We start from the raw sequence: 27,014 nt of genomic DNA, 5'->3' as shown, positions 1-27,014 counted from the left end.
CAATAGCACGGCCATCTCCTTGCTAGAAAATATGGGGACGAACCGGGTTCCGTCAACTCCGGTCACGTGGAAGGTTTGGATGCGGGGTTCCACAGCCGTCAGACAGTGGGAGCGAAACAGATTTGCGGCTTTGTTAACCACCTGTTATGCGCGTGAAAGTTTGAACTTCTAATCCCCATATTCTCTGAAGTTATCCTAGTCTCTACTGAGAGCGTGTCCGGTGACGGGAAAGAGAAGGGATGTACGCGCTTGGACGTAGTCTACATATGTTCGAAAAATAATTGCCACATTAGACGAGATGTTTTATAAGGCTGAATGAATTCAAGCGACTTTACAACCGAGAAATACGCTTATGAAGAATATTACATCATTTTGTGCATGTGCAGAGCGGACTTGAACCTTGCTGCTGTCTGGTGTGCTCACAGCTTTGACTTAGTCATGTTCAAGCTTTGTTCGTCCGACAGATCCACGCCCCTGAATTCGAAGTACTTGCTCCAATCCGGATCATGAATTAATATTGGCACAAGCTCCGTCTCAAATGTAATTTGTAGTTCCATGCCCTCGTCGTCACCAGCTGGTCCCTTATGCGCTGGGAAAACGATGACCATGCACAACGGCACTCCACCAAACAAGTGCCGGTAGGCGGTAGGCTCACCAAAACCCCAGTTGAACTTACAAACATCGGAATACCGCCAATCGGCGATCAACATGGCCATTGGTGGGAACGAGTCCACGTTGATGGACAAATCCTGCTTGTTGCGTACACTTGCGAACTTCGCCAACTGGTCAGAAAGCATGTCGTGTGTAACACTTTCGGTCATGTTGCGTGTATAGCGTGCGAGTTTCGATAGCGGCACATTTGGACTGATGATATCGGCCACAGTCATTTTCGGGAGGCCAGAAGTCTCCGAAGTCACGTCAAACTGCAAATTGCCTTGTAGCTGACCAGGAAGTGGCGGGTTATTGTACAGCTTTCCAATAGTCACACCCTGTGCCCATAGTGGCGCATAGCTTGGATCTGGCTTGTAAAGAGGCTCACGTATCCTTGTGAGGACACGCCACATCAGTGCGCAGACAGCGCTGTATGTAGAGATTCGGGATCCGTCACTGGGCGAGGCAGCTCTCTTCAACTCGACAGCCTTAGACTTACGCAGATGGAACACTAGCGACTGCGACGGCTTAATCTGCAAGTTCTTTTGCGCACGAGGTGGCGCGTCAACGGGTGGTTTGTCAGAAGCTGAAGAGTTTTCGAAACCTGGAAGGCCATAAAGACTGCGGTCGAGCCACTTGGGGTCCCAGAATGGAGGCTCGAGCTTGTTCGCAACAGCATAGCAGTTCATCGCTAGCTGTTTATTGAACGCAGTACCGCCAGTGAGGCCATTGTTCCAATGATGGTGCATGAGATTGAGAATAAGTCCACCACGAATGAAGTTCGCCTTGAATGATGAGACCGGAGGACTGTTATCAGGATGGGCTTCAGGCTTGTTCCCGCACGTCATGGGAAGGTTGCTTAGGACATCGACGTTGCCGAGGATGGACGACATGAAGTGTACGTTTTCGATCTCCGCGAAAGAGGGGAACGCATCCTCTGGACCGTCAAGGTATTGGACGACAAATCTGACGGTGCTGTTCCTCCTTTTGACTATTGAGTGATGACCATCCTCGTCTCTTTCGATCTTGCCGTTCATGTGCCTAATTTGGCTCAAGCACCGCTCCAGACCCTCTTTTAGTATTGTGGCGACTTTGCTGGTGATGAGATCAGCTGGCTTGCTGTGAAGATATTGGTTTTAGTTTTTGATCACTAACCGTTTGTCGACATCTGCTACTTTGAAAAAAAGCGCTGTGTTAGTGTAGGTAGTTGACGACAAGTAATCGAGGGTGGAGAGTCTGAAACGCTCCTCCTCTGGGTCATTCTCCCATCCCAAGGGATGAACATTATATTTCTCAATTCGAGGCATTAGAATAGTCGAATTCAGAAGGGGTACAGTTGATGACAGACGCAACAACAGCGCAAGGCTGAACGAAAGACCACAATGGCGTGGTACTCGGCTATTAGCACTTGGCCATCACTCTTGTCTATCTCCCGTCTGTCGATCAAGTGTGAAAAATGATTATGCGAGTAAGCAACCGTCTTACCGTTGTTGCTGACCGCTTCTGTAAGGCCTTCCGCGGATTGCAGTAGCCCCTGCCTCATAAGGATAGACTATCGCTCTTACACCTACAGCCCCACAGAGAAGTTTGCCTGGCGGGCCGAAAGATAACAAAATCGCAAGCGAGCTGCTCGTACGTAGCCGCATCTGAAAACAGAAGGTGAAGGATGCGGGGAACGCACCCTGATGCAGTGGGACGGCGCGAAGGATCACCCGCAGGTCGACGTTCGCTCTGCGAAACGGCCCGAAGCGCACAGCGCCGTCACTCTAAGGCAGTATTGTATCGACACAAACCTCTCGTTATGAAAGAATGTCATGGTTCCAAAATCAGCGATTGCCTACGCAATGACTTTGGGCAGCCAAAATAACTTCCAACTTTCCTGAAGCGTCCTGGTCCCTTATATCAAGACCCCAGGGGCCGTCTTCAAAGAACCTTCAAAGGCACCGTCACGAAAATATTTGATTTCTTGAGGATCTATGTCAAGTAATCCTAACTGCCGAAAGACTTGTAGATTTACATTGGTAGTTCACGGATCACAAAGTACTGCTAGCACCGGTACTGACCTTGGGACCGATGTCGCGCTACAGGTTTTCACCTACGACTAAAAGCGACCAGGGTCAGACAACAGACGGTACATATCAGACGGTCCGTACCAATGTCTGAAGCTTTACACAGTGCTACTGGGTTTTGGCTACGACAGCAAGGCTCTATGTATAGCTTCAGGCACCCTGGTCATTATCTATTGTAAGTGATTACATGGAGTGCTACCTAGATAGGCTGCATCACTACACTAACCAGGCGTCATGTAACAATGCATTCTGTTGAGCTTGAACGATGAGCTACATGTCTTGCGTAATCAGTCAGTATCTCTCGACTTGTGTACTCCGAGACCTCATAATTATTTGCGCCTGCATTTAATCGAACGTTTGCATCAAGCATGCCCACAAGGGCAGTATATACTACCGTTGGGGTTCGCACTTTATCTGATTTTTTTAATCTTACAAGTCGGTTATAGTAATTTGCTGGTATCTAGCTATTACACATCATTGCAACCTTTTGGGGAAGTTTTCAAGACTTAGTAAGTTCTAGTTGGCGATACGTACAATCTTCGTGGATAAAGTGCCGAGCAATTGTACAAGGCGGATGAATCTTTCTGGGGAACCCTAAGCAAGACTATGAAACATGCAATGCCGCCAAGACTTCCTCAAAAGTACTTCTTCCTATCGCTGAATCAACGATTTGGCCCGATGCAAGTAAATCCTCAAGGATTCAAATGCCTGGCAGACTCCACCAGCGCTCCGCAAAGTCTTGTTATAGACACGTGTGAGGGTATCATAGGGAAGTTATTCTTACCAAAAGCCTTGGAAGGCTTTTGCGTGGGTGGCCTTGTTCTATGTTTGCCTCACTTGTCTTCGTCTAACTTGCCAGCTTCGGTTAAGGAACGTGAAGATGTCATACATTGGCTTGTCCCAGCAAATGACCTCATCATCAAAATAGTGATGGAATCGAAAATTTTAACTTCGATTTACTGCTTAATGCCGATACAGAGAATAGATGTGTATCGCAAAATACCCGCCTGAGCGATGCAATACTCGGAAGATATCACTCAGCCGCGTCATGCGGTGTGTGCTTAAGAGCGTTACCAGGGAACGAGCAATGCACTATGATGCGGCAGGGAAATTTCGACTGACATCTCCTCCAAGCATGCGAGAAGCATCCAGCAGGATGTATGAAACCGACGTTCGGGATTCCTATCTCCACTTCCGGTAGCATGAACCGCTAGCCTGATTGAGAAGGTATACGCAAGATCTACTTACGTTGAGCATGCACTCGTGCTCACTGCATACAGACTGCATACGGCTCTTTCGGTAAAACAGCCGCGTCATTCAAGCTTCCGGACGTTAAAGCCACAACCGGTCAAGCCTGTATCCATGTCTTGGCTATCTCGCGAACTATCAGAGCAGTCAATTCGACTTGAGTTATACTGAAGCGCTGTAAGCGTGAAGGAGTGGAGTTCAGCGCCTTACATGCATGCATTTGGCAAAAGACAAGAAATACCAGGAGTACTGTAGTTAGCAGCTACACTTACAAAGCACCGACTAAACTTGACTGGTGCAATCCCAAGTCGTACATCACGGAGGATTTACACCAGCAGCAGTTCAAATCAGGGTCTTCATTGCGACATAATCCACCGCGGCTCACATCATACATCTGCACACCATCCCGGACGAGGTGATTCGTTCTCCCACCTAAATCGCACTATCAAGGCAGCCACATTGGCAAATGCAACGGCTCAGTAGCATGCAGCTCCATACTATCTGCATATCCCGAAACATGCGCGTCAAGCTTCGGCCTACGCGTGAACACAACCAACATGTCCCTCGTCGCCGGCGCGCCCGCATCCGCCTGGTGCACCGACGTAACGCTATGCTTGAAGTCATGGTCCGCAAAGAGCAGCAAGTCCAGAAACGCCTGATGATGCACGCGCGCTCGGATGTTAGTAGGCTGCGTTTCGCACGTCTGCACGCCTGTTGTTTCTTCATTGGCGTGCATGAAGGTCACGGCGCTGTCGGCGCGCATGTTGGTGCTGCCGAGGAAGACAGTCATGGTAAAGTCGCTGCCGTCACTGTGCACGCCTTCGAGCGCGGGTTCGCCGAATATGCCGCTGTTTGCGGCTGTGTGCGTGCGCGCGTTGAACATGGTGCACACCCAGGATGGGGAAGAGTAGTCTAATCCGGCGCGTGGCGTGATGGGCACGTTTTGGAAGATGAGCGCTTTGAATAGCATGAGGGCTTGCACGACTGTATTGCCTTGCATTTCGAGCGGTGTTTCGTCGAACATTCGTGGTATACCGGAGTCATGACGTTTGTAGTCTTCTTGGACTGTCAGTGTGTATGGCTGGGCGGCGAATCTTCGTATGCTGCGTGTTTCAGGGTCGATGCAATAACGTCCATATGTCACTGTGCGGTAGTCGAGGGTCGGATCGGGTCCGGTTAGATTGCTGATTTGCTTGACGAGTTCGAAGTCGTCTTCTCTAGCTCCGAGACCTTTGAGAATGGTAACCATGTCCTCTCCGCGAACGAAGATGTGCCTGTCTCTCAAGAATGAAGCACGCAGCGCCATGATAGAGGCAAGAGACTGGTAGAAGCGAGCATGATAGCGCTGCTCCAGGACGTTGAGAATATGGGGAGTTCTCTGAGCAGTCTCCTGCCCGCTGAAGATATTTTCCGTACTGTCGTGCCTATCTATGATAGGAATACTCTCTTTTCTACCTTTGACGGTGGGTATGGGCCCTCTATACCCGTTGGCGATCGGCATGGTGTAATGATGGTATGCCGAGTTGTGTGAATAAGCCTGAAGCGTATCAAAGAGGTACTATGTGGTTCCGAAGTGAATTAGTCTCAAAAACCAGCAAGATGGCTACGAGTATGCTGCAGAAGATTATCTCACTGCTGCTTCACCTGGGAGTACCAGCAAACTTGAGCCTAACGCCTGTTGAACTTTATATCGGAGATGTCAATTCTAAATCCCGAAGACGCACGCATGGGGAATAGATCCATCCCGCCTAGAAGCGCCTAGTGCTGCACATCTCCTATCGTTATGCATCAACTAGTGATGGGAAGTGTTTCCGGAATGTGAGGCATCCATCGCTACGGACATATAATGTCGAGCAAGGACGCATGCTTACCTGTTACAGAAGGTCGGATAACACCCTTGCCCACCAGGAGTCTTGATTGCTTGGTGTCTGCACGTCAGCCACTTATGTGAATGCCGCACGAGAGGAGTAAATGCCTGTTTAGGTCATCCAAGTGATTATTGTGGATGGAACTTTGCAACCCCCACGGGACGAGCATCTGCATACTATCCTTAACCCTGTAATTGCGTGCGAGGTAGAAGATATACCATGACATGCTTACCTTCGTTTGTTCAAGCACTTCGGCTTATTTTGTGATCCTTATCGCCACAAATCACGACTACAAGTGACAGCTGCGCCAATTTCTGTTGATACCCTTGTTTCTCCCTCTTCATCTCATCAACAGCCGTCGAGATGACTCAACCATATCCCACTGCTGTCGCCAACCCAAATAGGGTATTGTCACAACGCACACACACAAAGCCATCTGAATCTCCCAGGCTGTCTATGGTCGAGACATGGTCGATATTGCTATCACAACTGAAGGCAACAACAGCCACAATCAAGCAGCGCTACGATGAACGTGCCCAAATCGAGAATGAGATATCCGCACGCACCGACGATTGGTGTATCAACATCTTCCTGGAGACGTACAAACGTCTTGATCAGCTAACCGCGGAGCTTGAGATGCAATTGGCTATCACTCAGAACTGTGGCCTGAACCAAGCGTCATCAGCATTGTCGACGTTCACACTTTCGCCATGGCAAATGGAGGAGCGGTATCGTGCACTCATCCAAATGCAATCCTACTTGGGGTCGTTCTTCGAGAGAGCTAGTCCCGCATACGATCAGTCTCAAACTGTTTGGTGCTTTGATCCATCATATCATAGATCAGATGGTCTAAACTATGACCGTACGTATCTTCATCATATCCCGGATATGCTCAGGCTACAGACAGTGCATCGAGCACATTCTGACGTTTTACTGCAGGATATGGAGCTGCTGACGTTCGCAAGTCCGAGGCACGATTGTTGAAGGCTCTCGGGTTGGGCAGCGAACAGATCCCACTCAAGCTGCTACTGACTTCAAGTGGAGTTGCAGCTTTCACAGTGCTCCATCAGTTTCTCATGAGTAAGGTACTTAGCGCAGGTGACACTATTGTCATATCTCCGTATTTATACTTTGAGTGCTTCGAGCACTTAAGACTGGTCTCGCACGTGCGGGTCATCAACACAGACACTTTTGACGCCGAGGACATCATTGCGACGGCGGAGAGGCACAATGCAAAAGCTGTTTACCTCGATCCCATGGCAAACACGCTTGGTCTGCAAACCACGGATATTAGGCGCTTTGCGCAGCTTCTTTCAGGTCGAGAAGGCTGGTCGGATCGGTATTTGATCATTGATGGGACACTAATCTCTGGTGGGATGCAGCTGTATGACTGGTTCAATGAGCCCAGCCACCCAAAGGTGCTCTACTATGAGAGTGCCCACAAGTATATCCAAATGGGTATGTGCCTTTGTGAAGATTGATCTGGTAGATGTTAACCACCCGCCAGGGATGGATGTCGTCATGTGTGGATTGATGGTCTACCCAGAAGAACTCCATAGTCCTATCGGATTGATCAGGCAGGTTACTGGAACGACCTTATACTCACGTCAAGCAAACGTTTTGCCGCCCATCAATTACGACATCCATCAATCACGAATGAACTGGCTGACGACAAATGCGGAGAAGCTCTACCACATACTGGACAGGCAGTGTTCGACAATCGCGGACTTCAACTTTCCAATTCATTGGCGGAAGCTGGGTTGGAGCCATGGTGGGAATGTGGTCACCATCCGTCTCCTGGGGGACCAGATGAATAAGCGAGCGAGTCTCGATGCTTTTACAGCACTTGTTCTGAGAGCTGCAGAGGAGGAGAGTGTAGGGATGACAAAAGGTGGTGGCCTCGGCTTCTCCGTCACTCGCATCTGGCCATCCACTCCCTTCATCAGAAACGAAGATCCCTACATGAGGATATCGGTAGGAGTCGACTCTGATGAAGTTGAAGCTGTTGCCAGGGCCATCCAGAAGGGACTCGAGAGACACTACCGTAATTCCAGATCGGCAATGGCGCTATGGAAGCTCAGGGAGAACGGTCCAATACAAGCCAATGGCATCGGGCTAGTGAAAGCCAACGGTAACGGGTTTGTTGCAGCAAATGGCAACGGAGCTTTCAAGACGAATGGAAACTATTTCGATGCTGGTAGATAGTAATTGAGCGATTGCGTCTTTCATGAGCGTGATAAGCAAGTCCATGTGCGGCACACTGGCTGAAGGTGTATTTCAAATTCGAGTATTAAGCGACGTCTGTGGCCTTGCTAACACCGTGGAGCTACGAGTCTTTCACAGGGACCCGTGCAGCCGGATTTTTGAACATCCGTGTCCAGTATTGATGCGAGCTTGTATGCAACACGCAGAGCTGATCTTGCGCAAATTGGGGTCTCATTGTACATACGCTATTGCCAAGATGATCTCCCTTGGCATGGCAATCATTTAGCGAAAATGCGGTGGGAGTCCTTGGTCGATGCTAGTCGTGTGAGCTTGTTACGTGTGCGCACCGCAATGTGCTGTCTTTGCCAAGCAACGGGTGTTTCGTCATCTGCGGCAATTTGCGTGGTACTGTATCTGCATCGGGCATCGATATAGGGTTGGACCTCCAGATCCAGGCGTTTCCAATAATCTTCAACGACAAAGTACACCAATGGTCGCACGCCAAGCGCGGAGGATCGCGATAAATGATGCCCAGATGTCCGTTACAGTGCCAAGGGTAGTGCAAAAGTAGGTCGATGACTGAAGTGACGTTGAATCCGGTGGAGTGGTTCTCATCAAACTCTCTTGTCAGCAAGAGCAAGGCGAGACCCGACGTGTTTCGCTGGAACAAAGCTGTGTCGTGTACCGCAATCTCGCACGTCCAGGGTCAACGTAAGTCTTGCGTCTTTTATGTCGATGCCCGGTCTCTACATGGGTCCTGGACATTCTCGCTGAAATGGGGGCTTTTTCCGGAAAGAAAGGTACGGTGAGCGTGCTCGATTGTGGGTCGAGGAGCGGCAGTTGGAGGAACGGCTACAATGGAAGTGCAAATGGATGAGGTTCTTGGCCTAAAGGATCCCATCGTGACTTCCTTCCGAGGTCGGCAACCCCACAAAAGCGAGCACAGACGCAAGCGAGCAGCAAAGTTCCACAGCAAGACGTGTGCGACGCTGAGCGGCTAAGAACGAAGCAGTGCTACTGCAGGCGCGAAGGCGCGAAGGCGCGCAGGAGGCGACGGGGGAACGGGACGGGAGAGGGAACCTGTCGCTTGACATGTGCTATGGCTCACCGCCGTACGCAAGACATGCATGCAGTTTGAAGGACGAGGCGGTCATTCGAAGGAGCATGTCCAGAAGAAGCGGGGCCAGTGGTCCCTTGAGTGTCGAGGACAATCCACAATGATAGCGCGGTGCATGCTGAACATGGCGGTCCTGATTCAAGGGCGGCTTACTCCAGCACCTGCATGAAGTGATACGGGGTACGAACAGACCCCGCACACGGTGCGGTGGGATGCTGGGGTCGGCCCATGAACGACGAGGTACGGCCAACCGGGTGCGGAGTGGTAGAGTACATGGATATGAAGGCGCGACAGTGACGACAGAAGGTGAGTTTAATTGTTCGTCTGAAGTAGAATGCGAGGGCGTGGGGCAAGAGGCCCGCGATAGAGTGATGAAGCGACCAAGTGATGAACTGATGAAGTGACCCCCACCATGTCGCAAGCAGCGCTACCACGATACGAAATGGAAATCGGACGGCCAAGCTTTCATCAACGACGCCAAAAGCCGGGGTGCTGCACAGCATCGTAGCCAGCCGTCGTCACCCAGCGCGCGAGACTGAACCCTCTCTCGGACTGGTGGCGCACATGACAAAATCCCAGCCTGCGACAGTGTACTTGGTAAGCCGTAAGCCACTGTTCAGAGGAAGAGGGAGCATGCACCGCAGCACCGCAGCACCGCAGCACCGCAACATTAAAAGCCGAGTGCGCTATTTAATGGCCATCCGGACCAGGCACATTCCAGCGTCCGTCTCGAGGTCGCAGTGGGCGCGGGCAGCCGCATCGAGACGGTCCGGAAGGCTTCGCGAGAGCCGTGTCACCAGGCGTCCTCACATCGTCTCCCATCACTCGCATCACTCGCATCCGACCGATCTACACGTCTGCAGGTGCAGCCAGCCTGTGGGGGTCGCGCATGAAGGTACGCAGGGGGGAGGGCTGGCTGGGCCTGGAGTTAGGGTTTCCAAGGTTTAGCCCGCTCCAGTCGGCTTGCCAGCATTCGCCGTTGCTCTCCAGTCGTCTTCATATCATCCCATCCACTCCGTCCCACATCGCGACCCGCCTTTTCGCGGCTCACTTTGCGGTCTGCTTGATCATCTGGCGACAGCGCCAGTGCCTGACAGGCCAGTCTGAAGGCGCGTGCTGGCTTTGTCTGGGGCTGTGACTAGCGAGCGATCCTCACCAGAGACGTCACTTCCCGCTTCCGCCCACCGACACAACTTCCCCTACCCGTATTCACGTCTCACCCCTCGCCGAACAACACCTCCGGACTGCGCTTCGAGCGCACCCCTGAGACATTTTCTGGACATTCATCCTATATCCAAAACAGTATCTGAGCAATAATACTTTGTGTGAATGGCTCTGGAACAATTGCTGCACTTTTACCCCCCGCCGCTCTTTTCGCCCACTTTGAACAGGCACTCGTGCAAGTCTCTTGAGGCCTCGTACAACCAGCCCAGTTCCCTCCAGCGTGCGTAGCATGCGGCAGCATCTCGAGCTTTTTACCGTAACAATTGCTCCCCACGCCAGAACCTTTGTGTACATGTACTGGTGACAGTGAAGCACTGTCACCATGCCGCAAATCGGAACAAGCGTGCCACATTTGGCTATCCCCCATGAGCCCACTCTCTCGGATCGTTTACACCACCGCGACTCGCGTGCAGTTGATTACCGGTTCCCTATTGAAGAGGGGGATGAGAGCACGGGAACCGCGAGTGAGCCTGCAGAGCCTCTCACGCCTACGAGCCATACCAGCGAGAGCATGCCGTTTTCGCACTCTGATCGCCATGAGGAACCTGTGCATGTGTCCACCAAACCTCCGCCACAAGACACAACTCGGCCCACGTCTCTCTCCATTCGAAGCCGACAGAACACGCCTCCACAATTAGATCAGTCTTCCCCAGAAAAGTTAGGATTAGGCAAGCGCGTCGGTTCCTTCATGCGCAACAGGCTACATCGGAGCAAGGATGCCTCAAGTCAATTAGATGGTTCCAAACCTACCAGCGTCGAAGCATCGCCCAAGACACATGCCGCCAAAACTACAACCATTGTCAAGACAGGAGTGGATGGGCCAGCTGAAGTAGCCACGCCAGCAGTGGATATTCCCAAGCAGAGTCGCAGACTCAGCACTTTCTCACTGACCCGACGTTCTGACAGGTCCTCGCGGGCAAGCTCACCACCCACAACAGGCTCGCCTCCTAATATGCTAGACGTAGCAGAGAGAAGGCCAACTCTCGGCAAGAAGCCAGAATCTTCGAATGCCCTTTCGAGTATGGATCGACCACGTTCAGGCGTTAGTTGGGCTACCGGTGGAAACGCGAAAAGTGCGAGGAAGCATGCATGGAGTCGGAAACGGTCCGTCAGCCAGGAACAGGTGCCCCGAATGGTTCACGATGAAGAGCAGCCGACCGCCGGCATGCTAACAACATTCTCCAAACCTGCCAACGAAGGCGTTGGCATGAAGGCCCGTCGGCTTAGCCTGAACTTGCCGGACGAGTTTATTATCGACTGGTGCGACCTCGACCAGGAATTCAGGAGCTCAAGCTTGATGCCTGGAAAGCGAGGGAAGCTGCTAGGCAAGGGTGCGACGTCTGAAGTGCGCATCATGGCCCGCAGGAGTGCTGCTTCCAAAGAGGAAGAGCTGGTCGCTGTGAAAGAGTACAGGGTTCGCGACGAGGACGAGACAGAGGAAGACTATGTTATGAAGATCAAATCTGAATACAGCATTGCGAAAAGCCTTCACCATCCTAACATTGTCGAGACCGTACGACTCTGCACGAACCGTGGCCGCTGGGATCATGTCATGGAGTTCTGTTCCTATGGAGAGATCTATTCGTTGGTCGAGCGCAAGCTGTTTGCAGGCGGTGTTGAGGGATTTTACAGCCGTGACGATCGACTGTGCTTTTTTAAACAGCTACTCCGTGGCGTCGACTATCTACATTGCCACGGCATCGCCCACCGCGATATCAAGCTTGAGAATCTTCTTCTCAGCAAGGAAGGCCACCTCAAAATATCCGACTTTGGTGTCGCTGAAGTCTTCAGTGGTGAGCACCCCGGGTTACGCGCTTCGGGAGGTGAATGTGGCAAAAATATGGGCAAGGTGCGCCTGTCAGCCCCCGGCATCTGTGGCAGTCTTCCGTACATCGCGCCTGAAGTTTTGGAGAAGAACCACGCCTACGATCCTCGTCCCCTTGACATCTGGTCCTGCGCAGTCGTGTACTTGACTATGACGTTCGGTGGTTGTCCATGGCAGGCTGCCAAACCCGAATTCGAATACTACGCTAGATTCAAGAAAGGCTGGGACCAATGGCTGGTGGAGCATCCGGACGGCGAGATTGTTGATGGGCCAGACGGCCATCCCAAGTGTGGCAAGCTGTTCAGCTTAATTGAGCCACCTTCGATCAAGCGACTCGTCCTCAAGATGCTGCATCCAATACCCAGTAAGCGCATCACTATACGTGACGTAATGAGGTCGGCGTGTATCCGGAATATCAACTGTTGCTGTCCCGAGACATACGATGAGCCCAAAGTTGTCTTCGACGCTGCGAAAGCGAACCAGACCGTGAAATTCGCGCCAACGAAGAAGTTCTTGCATCATCATATACCACCAAAGCAAGAAAACAGGGTAGGAAAGGCCATGAAACCATTCTAATGTTACGAGCAACGATTAACGAACTTTTCATTCATGTCGACTTTAGCAGTCTCTTCATACGCGCCATGACTGGTCACTTTTCACATCAGCGAACAACGAACGCGACGTTGTCAATACCTGGGATATTAGTTGAAAATGGGAGGCATGGTTCTGATTTGTTCGCATATTCATCCGCATTGTCAGCTCTAGCCAACGGAAGCCTGCCTCAGGCTATCATGGCCCGCGGCCTTTTATACAGCATATCACTCGATATAATACACTTCGTCGTCCCACTATTTCCAATCCCTTTTCGCAGCTAACGTCACACCTGGTGGGAGTTACATCTTGTATGGCCTCAAAGCTAGTACTGTAGATAATGCGCTTTGCAGTAGGCCCTTACATACTAACTATGCTATAGCTAAACAGCCACGAGCGACTGGCAGGCGACCCAAAGTGCCGCCGGCTTTTGTTAAACGTAACAACAGCGGCGATGCACATCATCGCATTGCATCTCTAATATGGGGCATCAAGCCCGAATCTAGTCAACATGCGCTACACCATGATCGCAAGTTCATCCTTTCTTCCGACGTGGTGCCGAGCGGACGAAATGTGCAGTTATCTCTACCCACTCACACCACTTCATCGGCTTCATCATGATCGAAGTAGTACAGCAATGATAGGCCACTTGATGCAACAACATCGGGAGGGGTTCTCAATACACAGGCGCTGTGATGATGCATGAAAAAATATTGCGAAGGGTGCTGTCCATCAAACCATCGGCTTAGTTCACGCACTTCACCAACCGGGCTACTCAGCTTGGCGCATATGCTCCAGGATTCGCCAGCATAAAGACTACCACTTGTTGAGATTGCGCAAGCGATATTGGGATTGTTGGGTCCACGGTCTGCTTATCAGGCCCTGGTCTTCTGCATGGCATGGTGGATCAATTGCGCAATCTCAAGACAAAAGGTGGAGGCAGCCGATGCACTATCCTGAGGAACCTGAAATACCGATGGGCAATCAGCTCACAGTTTGAGGACAACGTGTGGTGTTGTGTGGATGCGGTTTCCGAGGGCTCATTCTTGGTGCAGGATTTAGCGGCACAGTTTTGTGCATGTTCGGCAACGCTTCCATGGCGGGGCAATCGGCCTTTGACCCCTCAGTTCGGCCAAACCTGGAGTGAGACGATGACGATAGGCGACGAGTATTTCTTGTTTGTTGTATGAAGTGTCCTGACCTGGCTACTGCGTCGTATTCCTAGTAATTGCTCACATAGACCTGTGATGACCCCACGCGACGCACTTCCGGCGAACGATGTGCACCAATGGAGGCGGCGCATCGGGACGGCTGATTCTGCATGGCAGTCACAGGATCTCGTGCTTGCGGATGTACTGCATATTTACAACCATTGCGCAAAGCGACGAGGGCGCAGTGGGTGGCTGCTCATCTGATAGCTTGAATAAACACATGGAGTAATTCCGTCTCCTTGAAAGCCCAAGTGTTAGCTTAAGCTGTCACTTCTTCAGCGAGACTTTGACTCTATTTCCCCTCGTACTTGATAACATGCAGCATGGTCAAGCGGTGAAATCGATTTCAATGACGATGACAATTCAGCCGCAAGTCGCTATCGGGATAACTTTGCATGTCCACCAATAACGAGAATCCTGACCACTTCGGGAAGCGTGTGACACCGAGCATCGACGACGACCCTGACAAGACACACCGATTCGACAAGCATCTCCATTGGTCGGTGGGAAGAATACACCGAATCCAGCTTCCTCCCATACCAACATCGGTACCTGGGCATGATTAAGCAACAACGCAACAAGCTTCAACATGCTCGGTTGACAGCAGCCGCAAGTCACAATCCAGCACTTCACTTAGCCACATCTCCAAGACCTTCACCAGCGCACTCCGTCCCCTCCATTTGGGCCTTCCACATCGTCTCTGCATTCAAGCTCGCTGACCACCGTTCAGAGAACCGCCGAACGCCATCTCCGCTTTACCCGCACACTGAGCCCTATCACACCGCATATCCCCACTACCACTTCACACCATTGTGGAAAAGCCAAATGCAAACAAGGTTTGGCCCAGACGCCTTATGTCGCTCAAGGCGTTGAGCTTGTTTGAGCGCGCGGGAGGCGCGGGTGGGGGTGATTGGGCAGTGATGCATTTCTTTTTTTCTTTGAGAGAGCGGGGGAGGGAAGCTGGGGTGTAGTGATTGCTAAGTGGGTTGTTTGTTGGTGATACGAGCAATGTGGCTGCAGTGTGTTATGCAATGCTAAGTGTTGAAGTGTGTTCACGAGACCGTCAGATGCTGTAACGTCTGCGCTTGGAATTTGGCAAGGGTTCGTCTCAAGTAAGCATGAAATGTTAGTCGAGCGACAATTCAAGTCCATCAGTACGTTCCGTGTATGATCTTTGGCTCGCTTCGAAGCTTGTACTCACGATTTAGTAGTCTGAAACTGAATGAAGCCTATGTTCCAACAGCGTGACTGGAACATACTATATTGTTAAGGGTCAGCAGAAGTCAAGATCGCAGGTTCCGAATGATATGGTAGAATGCGGGTTGTCTGCGTTCTCACGCTTAAAGTCATAGAATGTAATTTGAAGATCTGCATCGACTGTTGGTCATGCTTTGGGATGCATTAGGCTCATGTCGAAACGATGTATTTGTATTCCAAATGCCACTTCACTGCTCGAAAACAGCGTATAAAATGATGCAGTAGAAGGAACGTGTGTCACTAGTTTCGAAAGGCAACACAGAACGAATCTCCAAGCAAACAGTCTGGAAAACCTAAGAAAGAACAAAAAATATTTCAGAGCGAAGAGCCAGGTCAGTACATCCATTTCTCACATCAATCAGGATTCGAATCATGATCAATATCCCTCATATTATGATCCGCTATTTTATTCTACGCTAAACTCCACAGCTCCATCTTCACTAATACAAACGAGAAAAGGAAACACAACGCTGCGCAAGATTTACAACACAGCAGCGCGCTTGCGGCGCTCCATCATGTTGTCACGCTTAGCGTATCCATAACCACCAGCCGCGGCAGCAGTGTGGGCTGGCACAGCAGGTGTAGGAGAAGGCTTGTTGTCGCCACCGTAGCCGCCGTTGCTGTTGTTGTTGTTGTAGACGGGGGCAGCGGGGGTAGGAGAAGGCTTAGCGTTACCATAAGCAGGCGCGGATGCGTACGGGGTTGCAGCAGGAGTCTTGGTCTCCTCGTCGCAGGGAGTGCTAGATGCTGCAGCAGGGACGGTGGAGGAAGGCTTGTTGTTGCCGTAGACCGGGACGTATGGGGTGGCAGTTGGTGCCGGGGTAGCAGTGGAAGTCTTCAAGTCCGACTCGCAAGGAGTGCTAGACGCCTTGGCTGGTGCGGAAGATGAAGGCTGGTTACCGCCATAGACGGGGATGTACGGAGCCGGGGTGGTGGATGGCTTCGATGCGGAGGAAGAGGGGACGTTGTTGCCGTAGACGGGAGCGTTGGGGGTAGGGGTAGCAGCGGCAGTGGAAGCGTGCTTCGACTCGGACTCGCAAGGAGTGCTGGATGCCTTTGCGGGGGCAGATGAAGAGCCACTGTACACAGGTGCGGAGGAAGACTTCTGGCCGTTGTAGACAGGTGCGGAGGAGGAAGGCTTGTTACCACCGTAGACGGGAACATAAGGGGTAGGAGTCGCTGCGGGTGTGGAAGAGTGCTTCAACTCAGATTCGCAGGGAGTGCTAGATGCCTGGGCAGGTGCAGACGAGGAACCAGCGTAAGCGGGCGCAGAAGAAGAAGGCTTGTTACCGCCGTAGACTGGAGCGGAAGAAGACTTCTCACCGTTGTAGACTGGAGCAGAGGAAGAAGGCTTGTTGCTACCATAGACAGGGACGTACGGAGTCGCAGTCGCAGCGGGGGTGTAGGTATGCTTCAGTTCCGATTCACAAGGAGTGCTGGAAGCCTTGGCGGGCACGGAAGCAGAAGGCTTCTCACCACCGTAGCCGTTGTTGTAGGCAGTCGCCGAAGAAGAAGCTGGCTGGCCGTACTCGACTGGCTTGGAAGAAGAAGCGACCACGAGGGTGGAGTGCGCACCGTAGCCATTGTCACCGTATGCGGGCGCAGAAGACGAGCCAGTGTTGCCGTAGGCTGGCGCAGAGGAGGAAGCAATGTTGCCGTACTCAGCCGGCTTAGATGAAGCAGGAGTAGGAGTAGCATGCGTTTAGAGACTCGGTGCATGGGGTGGAAGAAGGGGCGCTGCCGTAGCCATTTCCGTGAGCAGAAGAGGTGCTGTTAGACTTGGCCGGAACGTTGGGGTATGAAGGGTACTCGTTTCCGGGTGCCTTGGGGGTGGAGCTGGCCTCGTTGCCGTTATTGTGGACCTCAGTCTTGGTGACTGGGTATTCTTCGCCGTGAGCAGGAGTCTTGGTTGCAGAGGCAGGATATTCCTCACTCTTGGAGGGTGTCTGCTTAGGGAGCTCGTAGGTGCAAGTGTACTGCTGGTTGGGCTTGGTGATGGTGATGGTCTTGGCCTCGTATGTGTAGACACCAGCCTCAGGAGCCTTAGGGTGACCGTTGCCGTTGCCAGCAGGGCCGGTAGGAGCCGATGGGTAGACGGTCACGACCTTGGCGGGGACTGTGTAGACACCAGGCTTCTCGTAGACCTTCACCTCATCTTTGGGCTTGCCATAGTTGAGGGTCTTCTTCTCCTCGCTGCACTTTCCACTCTTGCACTCTTTGATGGTGTATGGCTGAGCGTTGTCGCACTCATGGCAGAGACCGGAGCCGCCATAGCCAGGAAGAGCGTTCTTGCCAATGTTCTCGTACTCGACAACGTGGATCTTCTCATAGAGCTCGTACCAAGTGCCGGTGGAGTTCTTTGCTCCAATGGGGTATGATGAAGGAGCAGCGTAGCCACCCAGAGTAGGGGTAGCAGAGTGGGTAATTGTCTTCTTCTCATGGTAGACAGTGACACAGTCCTTTACATTGGTGACGGTGACTACCTTCTTGTCGGCGTCAGTGAGCGTGGTGGAAACGTACTTGTCCTCGCCCCACTTAGCACAGCTCTTGCTGTCATAACCTTGAGCCACACAGGTGGGGATTGCCTGGTACTGAGAAGTAACAGTGACAGGAGGCTTGCCGTATCCCGGAACGACAGTCGTGTAACCGTTCTGGCCTACAGAGGTGCTGCAGGGGGTGGCCTTTGAGGAGGTGGCGCTGGACACAGGGCTGGGAGCCTTCGAGGATGGGGCAGGCTGCGATCCGTATCCACCGTATGCTGGAGCAGAAGAGGCAATGGCCGAGGACGACACCTGGGCGGGAGCGGAGCTGGAATCAGCGCCACCGTATCCGCCGTAGGCATCGTATGAAGCGGCTGCAGTGGCAGCGAAGAGGAGGGCGTACTTCATGGTGTTGGTGATTGGGTTTGATATTAAGTATTAAGTAATGATTTTGGTTGACAACGATTGACTGGGGTGAGTTACTAAAAATAAAGGGAAAAACGAGTGTGGTCGTCACTGCGAGAGTGCGAGAGAGTTGTTGGTCCGGTCGAAGGAATGACTGAGGATGAGAACTTGAAGACCGTCAAGTCGATGTATATATGCTGATTTGGAGACTCCTAGCATGCCCCTGACTATGGACTCTTCACCCTTCGCTTGCTGCGATTGCACCGCGGTGATGGCACGTCCCGCCTATACTTCGACCATTCAGTGGAGGGATTGCTGAGGCCATATTTGGACTACGACTAGTCTTGCACTATTCGGCGGTATATTTCATCGCAATGAGTGAGCACCGTATAACGCGCCTAGTTCACTTTTCATGAAAGCGCGCACCCCTGCCTTAATGCGAAACCCGCCATTGACCGTTGAGCCGCATGCCAAGTGACGGTGATCGATTGTCAACTTATTGAACTGCACCTAGGCATGCTTTGATCTTGCGACATGCCTCACAGCAACTTGAAAGCCTCAAGCATCTGGCGACTTATTTGCGCATGTGTGCCTCGCAGTATACGAAGTCATGGACGGATGATAGGACACGAAATCCTCCATACAGGATAGTGTAAAGCATAGTAGTACTCGGATTCATGAAAGCAGTCGTGGACGGTCCAAAGGTTTAGCCAGATGTGTCTGGAACTTCCGGTTCCAGGCCGTGGGGCCTTCCCGTGCTGAGCCGTCGATAGCGTCACAGTCAGGAGAAACGCGGTTTGGGATACGCGCGTTCGACCGCATAATTCTGGTGAGACGCAAATGCACAAAATATTGTTCCCATTCGATTGACACGATGTAGAACAAATACTCAGCTGAGTTGTCAATGTTCTTCTTGCCTGCGCAACTGCAGACGCGCTCGATCCCCGCTGCCCATTCCGCGCGTTGAACTGGACATGGAACCAGGTCGTGCGTTCGAGGATCATGAATCTTGCAATCTCTTGTCTTTCGTATCGATCATCACTAAGCATTGAAGACGCTAAAAGTTGCATAAGAAACATGTGGCGCGTGCCTTCTCGACGTTCGCCAAAACACACGGACGTGATGAAGAATTGCCCCTGCGCCACATCTCCACAACTCTCCCATTTCCACCTTGGAGACGCATTGGGAAGTGCTAATGCGTTGACACGAACCCTTACATGATGTCCCCTGCAGTGGAACTGCCGCGACGATCATCAGAGGTCTGAGTCGACGAGATTCGGTTGCGTTGCATCGAATTGGAAGTTGGCGAAAAGATAGGTGGATGTCAAAGCTTGGTGCCCCGACGTTCACTATTGGTGCATTTCTACGGCTATTCTGATCAAATTACTATTTTTGCAGAGGTCGGCAAACGCCAGCACCTTGCGCCGAACGGTCCACGACACGCCTCTCCTAAAAGACCACTTACCTTCCATAGAGAATTATGCATCCTCGCCTGCGACACGATGCGTAGCCGATTCAACAATGGTCCAGCCACCGAGTCTGCCCTGCCCTGCGTCTGCATTGAGCATGCTCGTTGCTGATTTCTCGACACTGCTCCTATCCGGCTAGAATACTTCAGAGTATCAGGTCATGGCTTGAGCGCAATGCTTCCACCGCTCTTTCGTCTTGACTGACCATATCATCACTTGGGCAAACTGGTCGCTCTTTCCTGCTTTGCTGGATGCAATGAAATCAGGTTTGATGGAAAGGTACCGGCTACAAAGTGATGCTTCGAACGCAATGAATCTCTTAGTAGAGAAGCGGCTCGAACTGCGCGTACGTTCCGATGGGCCGGCAATTGTTAGATACAGGACTATTCAATCTGCGTGGAACACGTTGGAATCGACGTTTTGACTACAATGCTTGCTATCCTAACCACGTGTCTCATGATCTGCCGTCTATAATAACCAACAATCATTATCATCGTCACTAAGTTGCGGCCTAATGTAGCTCTATACAACGAGTCTGGCGGTGTTACTGCATGGAACATGTAGCGGAGGGTCAAACGGCATGGGCATGGCTAAAGACGAAAATGCGGGATGAGGAAAATTAGTACTTATAATGAAGTGGACAGGGCCGGCAGGCGTTGGTGTTTAGAGCAGTCAATTCACCGGCTCCTTTGATATACCCCAAAAATCATGTGTGTGTTGTACAGGAATCCTATCTCCCTACCGGGTACGCCGGCTCAGAAAGTAGATGAAAGACACTCTTCTATTAATGAAATAAAACGTAAATGGATATGCTTCACCTGGTAGACGAAATCTAAGGTAAAGGCAATGGGTCTAGATATATAAACACCATTCTGAACCAAGCCAATCAATGGAACGGATTCCTAAAAACCAATTCAATGCAAGAGGCCATGGTGGATAAGTGCAGGTTGCAAAGTGAAAGCAGATAACGCGCAGTCCCAACATTCACCACGCTCTCTCATGGGCACTGCTTAACTAGAACTAATGAACATGACTGTGCCCGAACATTATGCTCGTCATTTTCAACTTCTCAACCTTCCTGCAGTAGCTCCGAGCATAGAGCATAGAAAAATTATCTGCAATCCGTAATATTTGGCATGCCCCAGAGAGAAATAATCAAGCACTCAAAATCAGCGAAGTAACCCTATTTCCTGGTCTTCTCAATTCTCTTATCTCTGCTTTCATGCTTGATATCTATCTATATGACTGTTGTTGCCACACTGTTGATATCCCACCATAGGAAAATTGGAAGTAAGTTAACTATTCTGGTTCATTCATGATTTCTCGATGATTTACCCAAGTATTACCTCAGTCCGCTATTTCTTCGTTAACAAGCGACTGAGAACGTCCTAAGCAACCACGTACTCACCCTCCGATTCTCAAATTTAGGTCCTCATTGTAGTAGTATCTATGAAAGGGTGCAAACAATTCGTGCCCGAATTGTTGCAGCACCTATATGGTACTTCTGTGTTATAGAGTACAAGCCAGGTACATAGCTTCAGACATACTGTGAATCAATTATCTTGAATCAAGGCTGGAACACATTGCATGTCACGATGAGATGATATGCGGAGAAACAACGGTCTGTCTCGACCTTTCAATAGAACAGAGTACACAGCTAGGTCAATCTAACATTAGGACAGTGTGCGGAAAAGTCAAGTCAACGAATGTGAGCGAAACAAATGGCGATCAGAACTTGGATATGGGTGTGTACGTTGTCGATAATATTTCTTTTAGTGCCTCTACCAGTTTAAAAATGTCCACAGTAGAGCCAATGTTGCATCTACAAATCTTGCAAACATCGCCTAATCTTCTGTCAGGTCTCCATATTCCCATTGGCCCCTTCGCTCCTCTTTGGCAACGTCCTGCTTCTTAGTAAGCGCAGCCAAGATATCACCAGCACTTCGTTCCCAAGCCTTCAACTTCTTGGGCACCATAGCGAGACCCTCGTCGATGACATCTGCGTTGATACTGTCTGTCGCAGGGTTCTTGCTAGACTTGGGGTCGAACAGAGTGACGTAGAGGGTGCCATCCTTGTCCATTTGGTCGACGTTAGCCACAAGCTGACGATCAGCAGTTTCTTGTGAAATGAAGTTGACGGCGTCGGCGAGGTACTCCGGGTTTTGGGGCAACTGGATGAAAGCAAGTTGCGCTTCTTGTGCCTGCGGCTTCAGCTTGGATGGCAGGAATTCGGTCTGTGATAGTGGGCGGAGTCTGGACCATGGGATCAGTTCCGAGTTGCCATAGTCAACATAGACGACCTCGGCCTTCTTCGCCTCACGGTCGTTGCGACGAATGCGCGCACGGTACCACTGGTCATCAGCAGTGAACTTGGCGGCCACAAATTCGCCAGCCTTAGGGTTGGTCAAGCCTGCTGAGTTCGCAGGGTTCAGGTGGAACTTGCCAAAGGCACTCATGAGCGAAGTCAGGGCTGATGTTCCGCTGCCAATCTCCTGGAACTTGATCCTGCCGGATTCTTCCACGTGTGTTACAATGACATCACGGTAGTCCTTTCGCCGTGAAGCCGCGGCATCGCCATTGGATGTTGCTGGGGCAGCGGCAGTGGTGTCCTCGGCTTCCTCGTCCTGCGATGGGTCGTAGTCGTGCCACAGACCTCTTCGCGCATCCTTAGCCTTCTGCTCCGCAGCGAAGAGCTCGTTTGCGTTGCCTGCCTTCTCGGCAGAGTAGGCGTGTACGGAAGCCAGACCCTCTTCGACCAGAGTCTTGGCAAAGTTCTCGCGGTTGATATACAGTGTGCCGATGAAGCCACCGACCTTGTCGCAGTCCTCGACATCGATCTCGACGTCGCGCTGCTGGCATCGCCTGTTTGCAAACTCATGTGCCTCTTTGCCGAATGGCTCGCCCTTGTCGGTGTCGTTTCTTGCTGATCGTGGTGCGCGAATGCCGGACAGGACGAAGGTAAGCTTGGCGTTCTCGCGAGGTACGAGCACAGTGAAGCGCGAGGCTGACTTGACAAAGTCAACGACAGCGGGCACTTTGCGCTGTCGCGACAGGAGCGTGAGCTGACGCTTGGCCTTTTCGAGAGATTCCGAGTAGTCGACGTATTGTTTGGCGGAGGGTCCTTTTGGTGACCAGAGACCTTTTTGCTCTTCTTGCGCCGCCTGCTCAGCAAGCAGGAGGTCGTCGTAGATGGGGCTGCGGTCGGTGTCGTCCTGGCGGTGGCGGATGACCGTGGCCATGCCACTCTCGACGAGCATGAGCCCGACGTTTTTGTTCTGGAAGGTGACGGTGGCCATCTCGCGCTCATCATAGCCTTCGGTCGCGGGGCGCTTGCCGTCGATGTGGAACTTGACGTGCTTGCCAATGAGCTTCTTGCGGAGGAACTCCTTGGCCTCGGGCACCCATGGCGACTGCTTGGGGTCGGTAGGTTTGGGCTGGCGGACGCTGCTGAGGTTGATGCGCCTCTCGACGCCAGCCTTGTTGCGCAGGAAGAGGGTGTCGGCGCTCTGGATTCTGCTGACGACAGCCTCGTGCTCGCCCGCCGCCTTGGTCTTGGGCGCGACATGGCCTTGGTAGACACCGACACGGGCATCCTTTGCGGCCTTCTCTGCCGCCCTCAGCACGCCCATCTGCTGTCCCAGGAGCGTCGTGTGGTGGTCGGTGCACTTTGCGAGGCCGGCCTTGAGGACAAAGGGGGTGATGCTGCCCTGCGTCGGATGCTTGACGTCTGCCACAATCTGGCCGTTGGGTGTCGTACCGAGGACGTTGACGGTCGCGGTGCGCTGCAGCAGACGCGTCTCGACGAACTGCTGGGCCTCGTCGCCGAACGCCTCGGCGGGTTGCACCTTCCCGTCGGACGGGTTCGTCCGCTGTGTGGCGGGGGCGCGGATGCCGGCGAGGAGAACCATGGTCTGCACGTGCTCGGTGGGCGACAGCAGGAAACGCACAATGAGACGATCTCCCGCGAGCACCTTCTCGACAATGGCGTCAATGTCGCGGCCCTTGTGCTCGTCGACCCATTTCTGCGCGTCGCTCAGCTCAGATATCGAGTTGATGCGGCTGCTGGATTCCGCCCACAGGCCCTTGGAGTCAGCCCTCGCGCGGGCCTCGACGACCTGCAGCCGTTCCAGCAGCTGTGCCGCCTCTTCCGAGTCTTCCTTCCGGCCGGCGTCGTCTCGCAGCTTGAGCCAGCCCTCTGCGACGGCGGTTTCGGGAAGGAGCACGCGGTTTGGTAGTACAATCAGGCCATACTCGCGGTTGGCACCCGTCGGGATCTTGTAGAGTACCTGGAAGCGCACGACCTTGCCCACGAGCAGCTTGCGCAGGTAGTCGCGTGACTCGAATGCAAACGGCTCGTCGCCCTCACGCTTCAATCGTGGGGCAGACACAAACGCCAGGCTCAGTGTGCGCTCCTGTTTTGGGTTGTTGATGTTGTGCAAGATGACCGTGTCGCCAGAGAGGACACTCTTGACCTTCGCTTCGAACGTAGAGGCAGCCATGGTGGGCGGTCGGATCGGGTCTCGTGCACGTGGGAGCTATACTCAACGGGAGCTGTGGGATTAGCTACACTGTGTCCACAAGAGCTTGCAGTATGCGTGAGCGGCCTTTGTCAAAACGTACCTCGTCAAAACAGGGGAAAACCAAAAGATAAGGAGCAAGAAGATGCAATTGATACTCCAGAAAGGGTTGAAATGGTGAAATTGGTCGTTTGAGAGGCAACGTGGAGCTCACCTTAGCTCGGTGGTAGCAAATCTCGCCTCGCCGCTCCTCAGGGTCCGTTGTGGGGTCGTTCCTTCCGTGACTGCTAGGCGACGCTAGACGTCACCACCCTTGCTATCTCACTTGCCCTCACAACTCGCTGGTTACATCATGCAATTGTCTGTTCCGATTTTTGCATCAAGACAGCTGTCCTTCGGGGACACCCAGGTTTCCATCATGGCCAAACTTGTTCCAAGAGATCACGGTAATTATTCTAAGCACGAGAAAGTTAACTTGATGACATCGATTACCAATAACAATGCACATGCGATGCAAATGCAACCATCCGACGAAGTAGTTTTACAAATGCACCGTACTCGTAGCCCTCCCACCGTAACGTGGTATACGCAACAAACGCTCCATCGTATCGCAAAACACCACCAACGCCCTGACTCTAATGCTACAACCGGGTATAGTGTGCACCAAGAAGATTCCAAGATAACCAGCGTAAGGAAAAAGACACAACGAAACAGTCTATAGAGAAGGAGACGAGGAAAGAAACCAGAAGCCCATCTCGACCAGCCCAGGCAATACAAGCAACGAAAGGAAAAGAAAATCGAAGACTCCATCCTCCACACACCCAAAAGAAAAATGAGGCCAACGGGGATGACGAAAAGACCAAACCAGACAAACAGACCAGCCAGCGCCTAACACGAAACTGGAAAACAATTCACCCACAGGAAGAGGCAAGCACCATCTTCCCAACATAACTAGTTGAGAAATGCACACTCCCCACACTGGTTCCAATGCATCGCGGAATTGACAGCTCCGCAATTCGAACACTCCCAGATGCCCTCAGCAGGCGAGCCAGCCCCACCGAGAGTGTTCATTGGCGTGCTAGACATCCTCGATTGTTCTGGTCTGGGAGTGCCACACACGGGGCACTGTTCAGTATGCCAGTCCGGATTATCAGCGTCGCATTCATAGCAGTGCCAGAGCTCGTAGCCATCGTTCATAGCCGTGTGCTGCAGCTCATATGCTGGACGATGATCAGCCTCATACACACGATGAAGATGTGTAGACTGCTGATATCCGCTTGGGCTGGTAGAGTAGCTGGCCTGATAGTGACCGCACGATAGGCAGTGCTGCTCTGAGTTCGCGGTGAAGTTCGTAGCTTGGCAGCTCGTACATATCCAATCACCATTGCGAGTAGCCGCAGGGTTTGATTTTGCCATTGTCGGATTTCGATGATGTTGCGTTGGCGTGATGAGCAGGAGCCGATTGCCGTGTGTATGGCAAGGTCGCTGAGTCGAGCGGCCTTTGAATTGATGGGAAAGAAGTTGGAGTTGCTTGATGTCACTGAGAAAGCGTGCTGGAGATTCTGAAGAGAAGTGCCTGGGAAAGATGCGTGTTTGAAGAGGTGGTTATTTGGATAATTGTAAATGTTGAACTGTACTTGAAGTGTAATGTGCTCTTGTGAGTTGCGTACTGATAGAAGTCAAAGCAAGCCAACAATGGTGTTCTTATACCAGAGCACTCGAGATGAAGAAGTGAGGCCATGGAGGGACGACGAAACGCACCCCGAACCTTGCATCGTGGTAAGGGCACGGAGTTGATTAACGTACTAGCCAAGGGGCGCACGAAGTATGGCCCTATCGAGTATCGTGGAACCAAGTCCCTTCGGCGACACCGTACAGCCATAGACATGACGGTTGCCGCAAAGGTAGTGGTTGCTCCATAATGTGACGTGTAAGAGATGTCCATGCTAACAGAGAGGGACCTAGGCATAGCATGCAACCATCGTAGCATCCTCACGATTGACCAACTCCTAGTGCAGGTGATGTTGTCGAAAGGCCCGGCATGCACAGCCGAGCATGAAACGCCAGCCCTATAGAATTCCGGACGCCTCTTTCAACGGCGCGACAGAAGGCTTGTCCAAGCTTCACTCTCCGACTGATTAACGTGGCGGTGCGCACTGCAACCCGGCCAAAGTCGTGCCCACGTCCACGTGCGAGGATGGCATACGTTTATGCACCTTGATGCAAGAGTTTAGCCAATCATCCTCTTCTGGAAACTGCTTCCATGAAATCGGCTTGCACCTTTGATATGCACTGGGATCCCAACAAGCATTGATCAGCCATCGCATGCTCGTAAGATCACCCAGCTCTTCATACCACCATTGTTCACCACGTGTTAGACCCATTGAGCATCGTGCCCTGCCCTCCTCGGTCAATTTCTCGGAGATGTTTTCAAGTGTATGTGGTTCAGACGCTATCCTTCTGGATTTGAGTGTCACGGTGCACGCCGGAAGGGCGAGAATAGATGCGACAACCCGCAAGTGTATTTGCCTTACACCATTAAAGCTCACCGTCAGTATGTGGTAAGGCTGTCAAAATTAGGCAAAGAGTATATTCTTTAGGGAAGAAAGTGGTGGGCGCAGCGTTGTCTCATGTCTGCAGACAAAGGGCGTCTTATGCGTCAGACGCCCAGGTGTACGAGGCTCTTGTGACCTATGAAGGACCTCAATTCAACCGAGAAGTCTGCATCGCGGTCAAATAGCCTGGCTGTAGGTATGTGACGCGAGAGCTACTGTCCCAAAGGTGACGTCGAGAGGAGTCGTGGTGGGGATGAAGGAAGAGTGACAGACGGGTTGATGTGGAGAAGCACAATGTCTCGCACGGACACCCTCCGCGGGG

The 27,014-nt window shown here is 52.0% G+C and overlaps 8 protein-coding genes across 8 annotated transcripts; 3 read left to right on the top strand and 5 right to left on the bottom strand.

Moving 5' to 3' along the window:
* Positions 1-419: 419 nt before the first annotated feature.
* SNOG_00027 (hypothetical protein) lies at positions 420-1,958 on the bottom strand (the record flags this gene model as incomplete). Its single annotated transcript, XM_001790673.1, has 2 exons — positions 420-1,770; positions 1,807-1,958. The coding sequence occupies 2 exons, from the start codon at positions 1,956-1,958 to the stop codon at positions 420-422; spliced, it is 1,503 nt and encodes a 500-aa protein (XP_001790725.1).
* A 2,455-nt stretch (positions 1,959-4,413) lies between these two features.
* On the bottom strand, positions 4,414-5,274 carry SNOG_00026 (hypothetical protein; the record flags this gene model as incomplete). The annotated part of the gene is made up of 1 exon (XM_001790672.1): positions 4,414-5,274. One exon carries the CDS (start codon positions 5,272-5,274, stop codon positions 4,414-4,416), a length of 861 nt encoding a protein of 286 aa, XP_001790724.1.
* A 925-nt stretch (positions 5,275-6,199) lies between these two features.
* SNOG_00025 (hypothetical protein) lies at positions 6,200-8,041 on the top strand (the record flags this gene model as incomplete). The annotated part of the gene is made up of 3 exons (XM_001790671.1): positions 6,200-6,698; positions 6,776-7,294; positions 7,344-8,041. The coding sequence occupies 3 exons, from the start codon at positions 6,200-6,202 to the stop codon at positions 8,039-8,041; spliced, it is 1,716 nt and encodes a 571-aa protein (XP_001790723.1).
* Positions 8,042-11,514: 3,473 nt separating this feature from the next.
* SNOG_00024 (hypothetical protein) lies at positions 11,515-12,783 on the top strand (the record flags this gene model as incomplete). Its single annotated transcript, XM_001790670.1, has 1 exon — positions 11,515-12,783. The coding sequence occupies one exon, from the start codon at positions 11,515-11,517 to the stop codon at positions 12,781-12,783; it is 1,269 nt and encodes a 422-aa protein (XP_001790722.1).
* Positions 12,784-14,404: 1,621 nt separating this feature from the next.
* On the top strand, positions 14,405-14,882 carry SNOG_00023 (hypothetical protein; the record flags this gene model as incomplete). The annotated part of the gene is made up of 2 exons (XM_001790669.1): positions 14,405-14,508; positions 14,537-14,882. 2 exons carry the CDS (start codon positions 14,405-14,407, stop codon positions 14,880-14,882), a joined length of 450 nt encoding a protein of 149 aa, XP_001790721.1.
* Positions 14,883-15,630: 748 nt separating this feature from the next.
* Positions 15,631-18,154, bottom strand: SNOG_00022 (hypothetical protein; the record flags this gene model as incomplete). Its single annotated transcript, XM_001790668.1, has 2 exons — positions 15,631-16,935; positions 16,967-18,154. 2 exons carry the CDS (start codon positions 18,152-18,154, stop codon positions 15,748-15,750), a joined length of 2,376 nt encoding a protein of 791 aa, XP_001790720.1. The 3' UTR covers positions 15,631-15,747.
* A 3,310-nt stretch (positions 18,155-21,464) lies between these two features.
* On the bottom strand, positions 21,465-24,119 carry SNOG_00021 (hypothetical protein; the record flags this gene model as incomplete). The annotated part of the gene is made up of 1 exon (XM_001790667.1): positions 21,465-24,119. One exon carries the CDS (start codon positions 24,117-24,119, stop codon positions 21,465-21,467), a length of 2,655 nt encoding a protein of 884 aa, XP_001790719.1.
* Positions 24,120-25,088: 969 nt separating this feature from the next.
* SNOG_00020 (hypothetical protein) lies at positions 25,089-26,025 on the bottom strand (the record flags this gene model as incomplete). Its single annotated transcript, XM_001790666.1, has 3 exons — positions 25,089-25,357; positions 25,381-25,806; positions 25,944-26,025. 3 exons carry the CDS (start codon positions 26,023-26,025, stop codon positions 25,089-25,091), a joined length of 777 nt encoding a protein of 258 aa, XP_001790718.1.
* Positions 26,026-27,014: the final 989 nt, after the last annotated feature.

Source organism: Parastagonospora nodorum (assembly GCF_000146915.1).
Source record: "Parastagonospora nodorum SN15 chromosome Unknown scaffold_1, whole genome shotgun sequence".
Lineage (NCBI taxonomy): Eukaryota > Fungi > Ascomycota > Dothideomycetes > Pleosporales > Phaeosphaeriaceae > Parastagonospora > Parastagonospora nodorum.
Note: the sequence above shows the minus strand (reverse complement) of the source record. Positions and strands in the feature narration are given on the sequence as shown.